The sequence below is a fragment of the Mastigoproctus giganteus genome, chromosome 3 (genome assembly GCF_048544385.1).
Source record: "Mastigoproctus giganteus isolate SK-2022 chromosome 3, ASM4854438v1, whole genome shotgun sequence".
NCBI classification, from domain to species: domain Eukaryota; kingdom Metazoa; phylum Arthropoda; class Arachnida; order Uropygi; family Thelyphonidae; genus Mastigoproctus; species Mastigoproctus giganteus.
The window spans coordinates 26,698,100-26,714,332 of NC_143577.1; the positions used below are offsets into that span (position 1 = coordinate 26,698,100).

Genomic DNA, 16,233 nt, shown 5'->3' on the forward strand with positions numbered 1-16,233 from the left:
CGTTTTCCCCCAGATCAAGGCCATTACTCTTGGGTTTTCAAAGCCGGAAATGCGGACGGTATGATATGTCTATTTTTTTTGTTTGTTTGTTTGTTTGTTCTATTTACGTGGACTACTTTGTGCAAAAGCTTTCTTGTGTATGTATTCCATGCATAAAAATAAGACTATTGATGCGAATGTTGAATGGATGAAAATATCACAGCCACAAAAAAAAATGAGAAATGATGCACTCGAAATGCAGACTCTACAAAAAAAAAAAAAAAAAAGAGAGAGAGAATTTAATTGTTTTATCCTAAATGTTGAGTTTGGCCACGAGTCAGCAATGCGAGTGCCCTGTTTCTGATTTAGTGTTTATCACATTATGGTACCCAAAGATTCACTGCACTGCCAAGTCAACCACACATATTTAAGAGTACTGTTAATACCAGAGCAGGTGGTAGCGTTTATGCTATCCACACATTACCCTAAATGCTTGCATTTATCATGGTGTGGGAGTAAAAAATCTTGTGTGTTTTCATCTTTAAACAGCGACACTCCCCCTTTTTCTTTATTTTCTTCCGTCACCTGCTCCACTAGGTTCCGCCACCTAATAACGCAGCAGATGTTTTTGTGGCTCTCTTTTGGCACACTTCTTTTCCACCCTTCCTGTCTGTCGGTCCAGCTGCCCAACTTTACGGGTGCTGTCACTGTTTCCACTATTCCAAACAACGCTGTGATGACTCCTCTTTCATCCACGACGTTGCTGCCGACATTTACCATGCAAGAAGCCGGTCTGCCGCCGTTATTCCTGCCATCCTTTCCCTTATCACTCGCTGCCACGGCCATTAGGAAATTTGCTCCGGTAAAATATGCAATATTTGGCCGTCGCCTCAGGCCGCTATTGGTGTCGGGGGACGGGCTATTGTTTGCCCTACCAGCAGACGGGCGGTGAAGATAACGAGGCTACATTCTACTCTAATCTCGTGGCCGATGTGCGCGCTGAAAGGATCCCTTTATCACGCCGGACCAGAGGCACGAGCCCGGAGGAAGGTGGCACCTGAATCACGGTCGTCGCTGCCGTGCGGTGACCGGGCCTTCTACTCCGGCAATTGATTAGAGCACAATATCTGATGGCTGTTGGGCTACTGTTGATTCTCTGGAGTAATGGCTCCACAACAACGAAAGGAGGGCTGGGTGAGAGGGAAAAGACAACGTCACACTGAAGCAACTCCTAGAAAGGCTAACACCACAGCTGAACACGATAGCAGTTCTTTATTTATTATTATTTTTTTTTTTTACTTCAGTTTTGAATATTTGCAGTGTGAATAGCAGTAGCATTATTTTTGTTATTTCGAAACAGTTTGCTTTAGTGTGTGCGTGTGTAGGAGACAGAGAGAAAGAAGGAAAGACAGAGAGAACATACACATATACTCCATCTCTTGAACAGCAATTCAGACATGGCACTTGTCTGGCACTCCCTGCCACGTTGATCTATCGATCTTTTCCTGAATAATACTTTGGAAATGGTCTTCTCAGCGATATCAGTCTGATCCAAGTTCGTGCGTGACTTTACCCATAACAGGTGACATCAATAGTTGGTTTATTTCTGTACACTCCTTGTTAAGAATGCAAGTCGCGGGCCTAGAGCACCACGCCATGTACAGGTACTCATGGGAACAATTTTAGGACACACACACACACACGCAGTGTATATTGGTTACCACGCTGCAGCTTGGTCACCAATGTCCACAGTGTGACCTTGGCAAGCAGTTCCCTGGTGCTGATGCTCCATGTAGAATATGCAGATTCCACTCCACCATGTTGCATCGCTAGCCCATTCTGTCCGTAATACTATTTTCTTAATTTTCAAAACATTGTAATTCAGTAATGCATTATCTGTATGGTGCCAGGAACCCTTAGGCTTTTGGTGCACCATAAAACAAAATAATTAAAAATATGGAATAAATAATAAAATAAAATAAACTACCTATTTGATTCCTCCTCACGTTTGTGTATATTCAGCTAAGCTTTGAATTTCAGAACAGCATTTGACTCGGTCCCACGTGAGGGAGGGGGTTACATTATAAGCTGGGACATGTTGGAATCGGGAAAAATCCAGATGGATCGCAGGAGGCAGAGGGTTGTGATTAACGATTGGTTATTCTTCAAATTAGGCTAAAGTAAGAAATGGTGTTCAAGGATCGGTACTGGGACCACTGTTCCTTTTAATATTATTAAATAACATCGATGAAGGAAGAGAGGACGATGTCAAAATTGACAAAAATTGTCAGTTCTGATGTTGACATCATGTTGTTGTAGGATTTTAGGAGCATTAGCGACTAAAGTCATATTGCTCCGTGTATACAGTCTGTAAATTGCTTGTGGTCGATTTTCTGTTTGCTGAACGAAAAACCCGAATTTCCTGGAGGAAAAACCATTCTGTCCTCACCTGAGACCAACTAACTTAGCCACGTTGTGCAAAAGGCCCATAAATTCCTCGCATCATCGACGGGACTCGAACTAAGGTCTTTTCCACTTGGTGTGGGGAGGATGGCGATTCTACTAATTGTGCTACCCACGGGAAGCCCCTTCAGGACGACTTAAAGAGTTCAGAAATTGTAAGAAAAGTGAATTGGCACTTTGAAATTATTCCTCATTCTAGATGTTCGATGAGACAATAAGTTTTACAAATAGGAGTATTATCGGGAGATCCCTTAAAAGGCGACTTGTTCATTAATGTAGTGTTTCAATTATCTTGAGACCATCTTTAAATATTCATATGAAAATAAGGTACCATTGTATCAGTTTATGTGGATTCAAGAAGGAAAAAATATTATAATTAAAATTATTATTATAATTATAATATTAAAATTTATTATACTTTATTATTCAGTTTACTTTATTATATACTTCACTTTATTATAAAACCACACAGAAACATGGCAGCCATTAATTTCTTTGCTAGTGGGTTTAGCTTTGTGCAATAGTCACTTTTCTGTTATCTTTTTAATCATAAAGTAATCTGATCATCATCATCGTAATCTGATCAAACACTGCCATGCTTAATAAATGACCTGGATTTTTTAGTAAAAAAAACTGTGCATTTTGAAGGCAAAATCACTAAAAAGCTTATGGTTTTACCTAACCGTGCCAACGAGTTAAGTTTAATCGTAATTCTAACCATTTAGATTAATCTGTGATGACATTATCTTTATTCAGTGCTGCCGGTTCTGTGTTTCTTGATAAACAGTATTTCTCTTCTCATTAATCAATATGAATTAATTGAAAAATAAATTGGGCAAAATATTTTTCTGTGAAACATTTCAGTGGTCTCAAGATAAATGGAACTTCGGTAATTTAGGTAGCTTCAGCAAGCGACATGAAATACAATCAGAGGAAGGCCACCCACATTTGAACGGAAATGAAAGCATCCTGAAAGTTTTTACCCCGTCTTCTAAGGAATGCCCATGAAAGGATCCCTTTTCGGCAGCAATTAATGACTCCTTTTTTCATGAAGACAGTTGCTTTCTAATCAGTCATCACGTTCGGCAGTTGATCATGCTTTCAGAGAACAGCAAAGCAACATATGGGAGCCACGTAACTTTCGTTAATTCACAGGTGCACACAGAAATCTATATCACCTGGTTCATCATTGCTTCTATACTGAAATTTGAAGTTGATTCATCCATAAGCCGTGTTTAAAATGAAATTCATTTGTCATTAAAACCAGATTTTGAGAAAGGAATGACTTTCTCGCTGCACTTATAATAACTTGGAATGTGAATTCAGTTCTCCAAATTTCATTCACAATGGATCTTTCAACAAAGTTTCCTGTAGTGGTAAATATTTCGCTTGTTTATGGTCCCATTGTCCATTGGTGCTCGATATAATCTCTTATTATTATTATTTTTTTTACATCAAGAGATGAGCAGAATTTCAGCGTAAATCGGAGTTCACTCCACCCAAGCCATCGTTTTCGTTTGCATCATTGAGTAGGATGAGAGGATCTGCCCATTAACTCTCTGAGGAGATACTAATGTTAGTGTCTCAGAGAATGAATTTGGTGTCTCTGATTGTTATATTTAGTGAAATACTTAATGCCTCTAACGTTGTAGCATTTGAAGTAGTTCTGTATTGCATCTTAGTAATAATTTATCCAGATTTCAGCGAAATGTTCGCTTGAGAAGAAGGGACGGCTGTCTGGCGGAAAATTCTTACCCCAAAATCCAGGGTCGGAACTTCAGCCTGTTTGAATGACTCTATTACAAGTAAATGTACCATTTAATTGCCATTGATTTTAGTAAATGGTTTTCTCGATCCAACTGCAGAACACTATTAAGCATATAGTAAAATACAACCATGCTTATTGAATCTGTGGAAAGGTGACATTGTGTTTGGGTCCATAAAATTATTTGACATCCTTCGAAATTCCCGAAAACGGTATTGTTTTCAATTCTTCAGAATTATCTCCAGCTGATGCTCCATGCAAATATTACACTTTCACTAGTGCTATCCAAGTAGATGATAATGGGACCTTTCATAGATTAAACACCGCTGCAATAACTGGAAATACACAAAACGACATAAGCTGGCTCCCTGGCTTCGCAGGTTCCCAGTTACATTTGGGAAACAGGATTATTAGATTAATAAATTTTCCATTACTCTTTTATACCCTCAGCCAGAAAAAATGCCCCACCCTAAAAGAGTTAATGGAACTGGTTATGATGTTTTGTGTCAGTGCATTGTGATGATATATATGCAAATGATCAGACTCGAATTTGTAGCGAACACAAACAAGACGTCATGGTAGGTAGCACATTTAGTAGAATCGTCGTCCACTCCACACCGGGTGGAAAGACCTCAGTTCGATTCCCGTCGATGATGCAAGAAAATTTTATGGGCCTTTTTTTCAACGTGGCTGAGTTAATCGGCCTCAGGCGAGGGTAGCATGGTTTTTCGTCCAGCAAACGTAAAATCGAGCACAGAACACGCATTTTGCAGACAGTATATAAGGAGCAATATGGCCTTCGTCGCTGGCTCTCCTAAATTCCCCTTTTAAAATGCCAAGGCCATATGGCCTTGCATCATCAGCGATTCCAGGACAGTTGTTCCATACCGGCACCCAGAAGACATCAGAGAGTGAGGATCGGATAATTCATCGACAGACTGCGCTGAAAATTTGCTGCTCTGAGAAGGATTAGGGATGATAATTCACCTTTGGGCTATCCACCATCAAAAAGTACCATTAGTAAGCGACTGGCAAGTGTGGGAATTCATTCGCGTTCTGCATTATGTCGACACTGCCTTACCACTTCTTATCGTATACAGCGACTTCAGCAGACTGGTGCAGAGATACACACCCAGCTGAGGGAACACCAGAAGAATACAGTCATCAGAATGAATAGCCACAGATCGGCTTTAGTGATTAGTCAAGTTCTGTCTGTGGAGCGATGATAGATAGATGCAAGTGTGGCGATGCCCTGACAAAATTGGTGTCCCTGTTTGTATTTAGCAAGAGACATACAAATGAAACAGCAGAAATCGTGATGGGGAGTGACACCTCTTGTGACAGCCATTCATAACAGGTTTTTGTTCAAGGTCGTCTCACAGAGCGAAGTTAAGATGGAACTGTACTTAGAACTGTGGTTTTGCCATCTCTCCAACAGTTATTTGATTTCAATAGGACAACGATCCCCTACCGCCAATATCGTTAGACACTTTCTTTGCAAGTCGACATGCTTCCCTGGTCTGCTGGATCCAGATATTTATCTCCTGTGAGGCATATCTTAGACATGATAGCACCTCAATATGTTTCAGTGTCTGGTTTGATTGTTACCTTGGCACTTTAAAAGCCTTTTCAAGAAGCATGTTCAAGTGGATTCAGATACCTTTGTAACTCGATGAATAACAACTTGCATCATTTCCAAAGAAGGCTTTATCTGGACCTTTGTATTTTTAGTTTTATACCAATGTTCAGATGAAGCCAATATTCCAGTGTATAAGTCGACCCCCTTTTTTGTACAGTTATGTACAAAAAAAGTACACTAAGCGAGTCCTGAACCACTCTCTGCTTATTTCTTTTAAAAGTTTATATTGTGATATTTTATTACACTGCACAATACACTATAAAGAATGGGGTAAACGTATACAGTACCTCTTACGTAGAGATCATGAAACCAAAATCGCATGACATCACCTTATTGATTATTATTAGTACATGCATATATGGGACTCCATGAAACTGAGTCACTCCTTGTTGCTTGTTTATTGTACTGTAAATTGGTTTCTCTGAAAACAAAGTATCAATATGGAAGCCATTTTCTATTAGAAATTGAAAGTTTACTTTTCGAGATTTCGAAGATAAACCTGAAAACATAATTCTCCACGAATTCCATGAACTGTTTTCGAATGATGAAGAAGATGAATAAATTCTTTGGTTTTAAGAGGTGAGCTAAAATGCATATTTATATAAAAATATGTGTGTGTGATAAATTGTAAACATATTGGTATTAATTTGGCTTTCTAACGCTGACCATCTGCCTTTAATTCAAGTTTAAAATTTGATACTCGGCTTATAAGTTGACCTTAAAATTTTCGACAAATGTTTAGTGCTTCAAAGGTCAACTTATACGCCGGAATAGATGTACCCACACTGTTCGAGCTTGGCAGTTTTTCTGACATTGAGTGTATGTTATCTAAAACGGTGTCGCTCATATTTTCAAATAACTTGTAGTTTGTTTGTACTTCATTCTCATATTTACCACATTCATTTTCCGGTTTGTTTTTTTTTTTTTTTTTTTTTTTATTTTATATATTCTTGCTGTTTTTGTGAAATAAAGGTTACATTTTATAGATCATTTTCTCAAAATAGGGAATTTGCTCGTAGTCCCTGACATTTTAAAAAGTTCTTTACGGCAACATAAAGGCGACTTGTTTCGGTAGATGACATACTTAAACTCATTCGTTCAGACATAAAAGATATTGAATTCGTTTTTTGCTGCCCTAGTGGGTAGCACAGTTAGCAGAATCGACTTCCTCCCCACACCGGATTGAAAAGACCTCAGTTCGAATTCCATAGATGACGTGAGGAATTTTTATGGGCCTTTTTCACAAAGCGACTGAGTCAGTCGGTCTCAGTGGAAGGTAGCATTGTTTTTTCTCCCGGAAACTCGTGTTTTTCGTCCAGCACGCAGCAAATCAACCACAGAACGCGCAATATGGCCTAAGTTGCTGATGAGCGTAAAACCCTACAACAACCCAAACAACCAAATACCAGAGATTGTCAGGAATTACAACGTTTAAGACTCCTTTACAGTTGGATGAAGTAAGAATTTTATGAGGGTTGCTACAGTTCATTAGTAATGCAACAACCCTTTTCTTCAAAGGGTTCTACGAATATGATAGATAGTCAAGTTTTTCTCTTAATCTGTAAGGGGCTCTTCTGTGCCTTCTTTACTTCAGTTACGTGTAAGCCAAAAATTAAAAAATAAGCTTTAACCTTCCATAACTGCACATACCCTTTACTACGTCATTCTGCTGCCTTTGGATGTAATAAATACTTCATGACATCTGCATTTGTGACGAAGTCTGATTGATTCTCGAAGAAAGGCTCTTAAGACGGCCGCGAACGGGACAACTGAGAGGAATTCCCCTTGAGGAACCTCTCAGCTGACTTGTACCTCGAATGGAGCCAGTTTGAGGTAATTTTGAAGAATAGATAGATCTGTTGTGGATACTCACCTAGGATGAACTGATGTTCGGAAACACTGTGTATTAACTGGATTTATTATTCAGACCTTCTTGTATCCTTGATCTATGGTGTTTTTGTTGTAGCATGGTTTTAGATCAGCGTCTAAGGCCATATTGCGCCGTGTATATTGTCTGGAAATTGGGTTTGTTCTGAGGACGATTTTCTGTTTGCTGGACGAAAAACCGGAGTTTCCGAGAGAAAAAAACCATGCTACCCTCGCCTGAGACCGGCTAACTCAGCCATGTTGCGAAAAAATCCATAAAAATTTCTCCCGTCATCGACGGCACTCGAACTCAGGTCTATTCCACCCGGTGTCGGTACCCACGAGGGCATCTTTGGTGTATTATTGTATGTAAATACTCTGGTGTGATCGAAGCAGTCATTAGAGATTAGCTATTGCAGTCTGGATCAGTTCTTCGAATATTCTGAGAGGACGTCATTTGGACAAGGCTAGTAATCCTTAGGGGTTTTCAATTTTGGTACTGGTCTAACTAAGTAGTTCCTGCAACAGCGTCTGCTGGAAAATTTTAGGAGCAGTTCAACTGTGCAGACCGAGTGGAGATTAAAATAAATATGAGAAATGTTTCTGGTCCATCTCTAGGTTTCTTGGGTACTTCCAATGATATATGATAATGACCTTTATCTGCTACTTTTTTCTCCCGATCTGGAAAATAAAGTATACATCGATTCTAGATCAGATTGCTTTCTACTTATGCTCCGAGCTGGGTATATTTCCTAATATAACATTAAGTTTAGATTAGGTGAATACTATTTTCTTATTATTGATATCTGATAATACCAAAATATATTGGTAGCTAAACAATAAGAATAGCTGCCAGTCTACCAGATAGCCAGTGAAACTCATGACAGGTGATGAATTATGATAGTGCTTCAACCATTGAGATTCACGATGTATTAATGAAATTAAAAAAGAAGAAAGATCACCATGGAATCCACTTATGAATCCTTAGCCTGACGCATTATGGCCATACTTGCTGATACGTGTGTCGACCTGTACTTGCCTTCCCAGAGCGCATTATAGCCTTAGTTGCTAATGCGCCAATAAAATCCAAATCAACCAAGCCTTCCCAGATATGGCTTTCACGTTCAAATTTAGCATTTCTCAAGTTGTTTTGTCTCTGGAAAGTCAACTTTTAAATCATTATACATTCTTGTATATCGGAATTTTTTGCAAGAAAAGAGGTCATTACCCTCTATAAGAAGGTGGATGTTGGTTGGTTGGCTGTAGAGTTAAAGGCTCATCTTAGGCCATATTGCCATATATGTCAAATTGCATGCGTTCTGTGGTAGATTTGCTGTTTGATGGATGAAAACCCCGATTTTCCGGAAGAAAAACCATGGTAACCTCGCTTGAGACCGACTAACTTAGCGACATTGTGAAAAAGACCCATAAGAATTCTTTGCGTCATTAACGGGATTCGAACTCAGCTCTTTTCCACCCGGTATAGGGAGAACGGTGATTATACCATCTACGCTACTCACAAGGGCCGTAAAAAGATGGTGCGACTACACCTGGAATATTGTGTCGATGTCTAATGGCTGCATCTAAAGAAAAATATAGAATATCTGGAGATGCAAACAAGGGACTAAATCAGCGCAGAGCTTGGGAGGAAGAGGTGCATTAAATGAGTTGTACAAAGCCCTGAGGGGAGAGTTAATAAAATAAATGGAGGAGGAATATTCTCAGTGGCAGGTGAAATAAAAATGCAATTATGAAATCTTAGTAACAGTACACTTGTAAAACGTTGGTGACCGAGGCGAATAGTTTCGTAAGGTTCAAGGAAAAATTGGATTATTTTTAGGATGGGTGTTTTTTTTTTTTTTTTTGCAGATGCAGAATAAGTTCGCTTCCCTTGCATCACATCATTATGCCAATACTAATACCAATACATACTTCTGAGTATATTTAATAATATTAAATCCACTCGCAGGCAGCTGAATTATCAGGAACGGGTCAACCCAAAGCTTTCGTTAAATAACCATATCACTGGAACTCCAGTGAGTCTTGCGTGCACTTGTGAGTAGCACAGTTTGGTAAAATTGCCGTCCTCCCCACACCGGATCGGAAAGACCTGAGTTAAAATCCTGTCGATGACATAAGGAATTTTTATGGCCTTTTTCACAGGTGACTGAGTTAGTCAGTCTCAGCAAGGAGATATATATATATACACACACACACTTTTTTTTTCGCCCGGAAATTTGAATTTTTCGTCCGGCAAACAGTAAATCGACCACAGAACACCCGCCATATGGCATAAGTTACTGATGCGCCTAAAACCCTACAGCAAGCAACCAGTGTTGAGTACTGTAATTAATGAACAACGGCGTTTTTTTATTTGTATGGATCGCACATGTATATATTTATTTGTACTTATTTGTTATTATGGCTTGATCCAGGTTAATAAAATCTATTTTGGTCCATGGTATGGACTAGGGTGACTGCCCAACAATTCTCGGACATGATAGCCTATGCCTGTTACTTAGAAATTACTTAAATATAGACTGAGGTACCACCATTAGTCTTTTTTCCCCCTTGGTTGGGCAGCTTGAGGAACCTTTTGCGTCCATCGGTATAGCACTATCTCTGATGAACGTCTTATTGGTGCACTAGACAGTAGAGCAAGGCGCAGGCTCACATGCCTAAGGACAGGCGCCGAGAAGCGATTGTCCAGGTGGCGCTCGTTTTTTTAACGATAACAACAGGCCTGCAGACAGTAGTACACTTGCAACACAGAATTCTCAAGGTGGAGTTGGGCTTATGTCTAGGGGCCACCCAAAAATGAACACACACACACATTAGAATATACATTAGAATGGTAGCACTAAAATTAAGTAGATGGATCAACTTCGTTGATTCTCTACATCTCTTTGACCTTTGGGGCAGTTTTTTTTTTATTTTTTATTATGCTAGTCCCTTAGGGGGCAGAATTCGCTGGTCTCCAGTTTATTAGAGACGGGATTTTAAACTGCTTCTACCCAGATTTGAACTTCCTGGGTACAGGAACTGCTGGCATCCATTGCTACTCTCTAGTGGATGCAGGATTCTTTGTGGTATTCACCACCATGCGTAATTATAAGAGACTGCTGCACCCATAGGACTTGCGCTTATTCCTCTGGGTGCTGGAAATATTACATTTAGTTTAGTACGTGACTAGTTCGGCCCGCCTCCTCATGGCGTGGACGGGTACTGGGAAGCAGCCTTCCTGGCGATCGCTGCTTCCTGGTAGCAACACGGCCAGAAACAGCTAAACTACGCAACATAGCACTACACTCATTTCTGGCCATTGTACAGAGTTTAGTACATCATCACAGAGAACCATGGCGGAGATGAAGTAACATTTAGGAGCCGCCTTGCGTAAGACACACACACATACACACACCTCTTTGACCTTTGGTTGCTTTCATTACAAGAACCTTCATTCCTCAAAGACTCCGAAAAGAAGTTTATGCAGAATTCTTTGATAAACTAGTTTATGAGGTTTTCGTGGTTAGTTTCGTTCATTTTATTCTTGGTGCTAAAAATGTCTCTGATTCGTTCAAGCCAAATAGATTACTGCATTGTTTATATGACTCGAAAGTACACAACTCACTGATTGGCTCTTTGTATCTTTTGTTAAAAAGCTCTTTGGAATAAGATTCTTAAGCCTCTTCCTTATTTAAGAATTTAATGAAATTTCGTGTTGTGAAAGATTAATAATAAACTGCGTAAGCGATGGTCAAGTTTGAGAGTACAGTAGCATACGCTCTTTGAACCGTGGTTCAAACAACATGTACCGGTGTTTAAGCCCGTGACTGCTAAATACGATTAACGATTATATTCATGATTTATTGTAAACTCCTCTAACCTGGTGGCTGTGCCTGAATATAAACAAGAACATCATTTGATTCCAGTCGATTTTATATCCACCTTTTGTTATCTCCTTGTAATTCCTTGAACTTTGTCCTCTTACAATTCTCATTGTAATCAGAGGAAAGAGTTTCTGAAATTCAATCAATACAAATAGTATATTTATTACAAAATGCTATTTAGTGCATCGAAATCTTACCAAATAACAGGCATAATTATTAATCCATTCAGCACTGATATCTGCTATGAGTGGAACAGTTTCAGCTTCTCCGGGACGAATCTTGTTATACGAGGTGTAGCAATCAAGTTCCCGGACTGATGCAATAAAAAGAACACAATGTTAAGGGGCTCAAAACTGGTTTTATTTTTATTCAATCACCACCTGACTGAATGCACTTACTCGTATTACACCGTTCTAAAATTTTCTGAAAGGATTCGGCGAAAGCGTCCAAAGAGATGATGTTCAGTTCGGTGGTTACTGTCCAGAAATCTGTTTCCTTTGAGGACAGTTTTCAACTTTGGGAAAGAGGTAGAAGTCTGCCGTTGATAAGAAGGGAGATTATGGTGGATGGTTGATCTGTATAATGCCATGTTTCATCAGAAATGACTTTACAACAAGTGTGGAATGGGCAGGGGCGTTGTCGTGCAACAAGAACCAGCTATCTTCCTCTCGAAATTTCAGCCGCGCCCGGGAAATGCGCTTTAATAGTCACTGAAGCACCTGTACGTAAATTGTCCTTACAAGTCTGGATGAAGTTTTTGCATGATGACACTCTTTGTTCCTTCTGCTCATCCATGACTGTGTGGCACAAAATTTGTACAGACCTTCCTTTTCCTAAATCTTGATGCAGCATTTGACGAGTCATCTTCTTATTCATGTCCAACTCGGCCATCATTCTGAAGGACGAATGACGATCTCTTGCCACAGTTTCATGAACTTTTGCAATTCTGTCCTCATTTCGAGAGGTTGACGGACACCCACTTCTTGGGTCATTGGGTCATATATCATTCCAACACACTTGTACGACTTAGCGTTTCAGCACCATAAACGGTTTTTAACATTTCATACGTTTCTGTTGCAGATTTTCCCAGTTTAATGCAAAATTTGACATTGCTCCATTGCAAAATGGTGACACGGAACGTTAACGCTACTAACGAAATTGGTTGTTAAGTGAACCCTGTCAGACTAATGGACAATCTGTGTACCACCTATTGGAGGAAGTTTCAGTTACAACATACCATTTCCTTTCTTTTCCAACTCATAACCGCAACAGAACCAGTCCGAGAACTTTATTGGCACACCTCTTATGAGGGATTGCAAGTTAAATCTGTAGAGCGATGGAAAGTACTACACAGGGTCTAAAGGAAGTAGCAAGGAAAGATGAACAGAATTGCTTCCAGCAGTAGTATTTCTGCTATCAGAAGTATGCAGCAGATGGAGAGAACTCTTTCGAAAGACATCTTGCAGTAAAACTTCTCGTCACAAAAGAACTATAAACCGCATGAGTTCTTGAACTTTGGCTCTACTACATAGTAATAAATAAATGATAAAAATTTGTCTAGATAGGACTAAATATTAAGGAGATATCGCTATTCATAAATCTTATTTACAACCAAGAAAATCTTGGGATGCTCACTTTAAGTTTGTATTAGTTTTATAATCTAGGCCACTAGATTACAAAACTAATACAAACAGCTGCATGATAAATTCTCCAACTTGGAAGTTTATTATTTCAATCTGTGCACGTTGATCTTATAAAACAGATTAATGGCAAATATTATACAGGGACTTCTAAATTTCTTTTTAGTAGAGATTACAACCCAATATTTAAAAATCGTAGTACATGAGGGTCTGCAATGCAATTCAAACAATCTGGAAAAAAGACTGATTCTTCTAGCATTAATAGCAATACTTTTCATATTCTTAGAACAAATATATTCTTTATTTGTTTTCTTTTTTAGGGGGAGGTGGGGGGTTTGCATCGTCATCGAGGCCACGTGGATTTTTGTTACATCCTTCTGAGAAAGTAAATATGCGTTGGAAATGAGAAGTAGAAGCGTCAGCTACTAAAGCCATATTGCTCCGTTTATGTATTGTCTGTGAGTTGCGTGTTCTGAGGTCGATTTTCTGTTTGCTGGACGAAAAACCAGAGTTTCAGGGAGAAAAAGCCATGGTACCCTCGCTGCTGAGACTTACTAACTCAGCCGCGTTTTGAAAAAGGCCCATAAAAATTCCTCCCGTCATCGACGGAACTCGAACTCAGATCTTTTCCACCCGGTGGGGGGGGGGGAAGACGGCGATCCTACCAACTGTGCAACCCACGAGGGCCAGGGAACAGCAAAAATGGTGGATGGAGCACGTGTGTAAGCTTGAAGACAAGTGAACAGTTGATGAATTTGCGTCCCTGAAAGTACTTGCTATTCGTAAACACAGTTGATATGTAGCGAATAAGCATCTTAATAATAAAAAGTAGTGAAGAACTGTCTTCTTTCGTTTACAGATGGCATGAGATAAGTTCATGAAGTGACAAATAGTTCGAACTGTTGGGCTTAATAAAAGCCTCCATTTCTTACTTGATATCAGATTGGAACTTCCGAATGGAAATGTCTTGGCTTGTAATCTCATCGGTAATTGAAAGGATCTTGTCCAGGATTTTTCACTCGGTGCTTAGTTGGCCTCTGGCCGAAATCTTTCTCATTTAAGTATGGTGAAGGTTGTAACTCCAGGTTGCAAGCCACTTCCTCAATAAGGTTAACCTTTTGGAAGCTCAGGATTCGTGTGATAAAATAGTCATTATTTCTCCACCTGCCGCTGTGATTCACTGATCTTTATTACGTATTGTCATTGATAGAGTTCTACGTTACAAATAGCTTTTTACTTTGGTATATTTCCATCGTACTGTAACATACACTCAGGGGCCACTGCAAAAGGACCACCACCTAATATCTTGTTGTGCTTTCCCGGATGTAAATAACGACTGTAATATGCCTCAGCATAGATGTCGCGAGATAGCGAATTAATTGCATCCTGGAAGCATTGCTCGTCATGTTTCCCTAGAGCGTTTCACAGTTGTCAATGGTGGAAGAGAACAAAATCGTCCTAATGTTCTTCAATACACTGTTTCGGAGAGGAAAGCGATTCATAAACGCTGCTGCCATTAGTGTGTAATGGATACTGCCAGCGGTGGCTTGGCTCAGCCCTTTTATCAGGCTGTAACGTTTTATTCTCCAGTATTGTGGGGGTGGTCATATTTGCATAGCCACTAAGGATATATATTATGGGGATCCAGAAAAAAAAAACAGAATCCTTAGTTGAATGGCCTTGCAGTGATTGCTACAATATTCGGACATATCAGTACCACTTCTCTTCTTACATGGCAGTAACCAGTAATAATACTGGTAAAATCAAAATATTCTTAAAGAATGCTGCATTAAATCATGGTATTTCTGTTATTAATAATAAGAATTAATATTTCATATCTGGTAAAACTGTATTGTACCACCATCAGACGGTGTGTGACTTCATAAAAACGGACAAAAAGTTTGTCTATTAAGCAAAGAGGGGGAGAACAACGAGATCGTGCATCCTCCTCTGTGGGAGGTGCACCACCTCTCAGAATCGTTCCGTCCCTTGCCTTGTCACTACAGAATATGCACGGGTGATTAATTGCTTCCGATTAACCCTAATCGTTCGGATTTCGTAAGCATTGAGCCAACAAGTGAACCGGGGAAAGCTAAATGGTGTCTTGCGTGCTCTTCAACTAGTGGTTCGTAGACCCCCCTCCCTTTTCCCCAGGGTCTGCACATTCGAGAGTACGCGCTTGAAGTAATATTTTATTATCCCCATGATGTTGCAGTAGTGATTTCTTGGCACGAGGAGTTAAGTGTTTTTGTTTGGAGCGAGTGACGTCATGCGGATTCAATCACGTGATATAATGGCAGACTATAGATAGGAACCATAATATCCAAAGGGCAATAATCTATGATTACTTCGCATTTTTTGTTCTTTATAAGAGTGATGGGACTTGAGGGCATTTTGACACTCCATATTGACTCGCATCGAACTCATTTCTTCAGTTCAAAAGATCATGTGATCAGCGTGTACTCCAGTAGGTGTTGTTTTTTTTGTCGAAAGTTTCTGCACCTGCCACTATTTCCTTAAAGCATAATTGCCAGTTGCGTTACTAGGGGAGCATGTGCGATTGGTATTAGCGTTTGTGCTCTGAGTGACAAGAAGAAATACTAGGAACAGCTCGTTTGCTTCGGCTCTGGTAAGGAATGCTGTTGTCCGGCAACTATGACATTGTAACAGCGGAGGTCAAGCGCCACTACGAGAAAAGAATGTCCCGGTAGCTGTTCAGGGATGTAGTGCTGACCAGGAATTTGCTATTAGCATCGTTCTTTGTTGCGAAAACTGTGAGCAAAACAGGAAGAACAAAGAGAGTTCCACATTCCTGACGGGGTTGTGTATATCGCTGGACATTTTCCGCGGTCTTAAATTTTTTAGCTGGCTCTCCCCTCGTGTGTGATAGAGTGGATCACATATCCCTCCATGCGCACCTATTGATATCAGCAGAATCCAATCCAGCAAACGAACTAGTTAAAAAAAAATAATATCTCATTATTGCATCCATTG

General features: G+C 39.7%; 1 protein-coding gene across 5 annotated transcripts in view; it reads left to right on the plus strand.

Annotated features, from left to right (window-relative positions):
- Window positions 1-16,233, plus strand: part of exd (PBX homeobox extradenticle) — a 442,560-nt gene that overhangs the window by 405,527 nt on the left and 20,800 nt on the right. For 4 of the 5 annotated variants that reach the window (XM_090370444.1, XM_090370448.1, XM_090370446.1 and 1 more), the window contains exon 7: window positions 14-58. The exons of the other annotated variant lie outside the window; for it this stretch is intronic. In XM_090370444.1, the coding sequence (XP_090226570.1) occupies window positions 14-58 (45 nt within the window). The remainder of the gene's footprint in view (window positions 1-13; window positions 59-16,233) is intronic. 5 annotated transcript variants of the gene reach the window in all.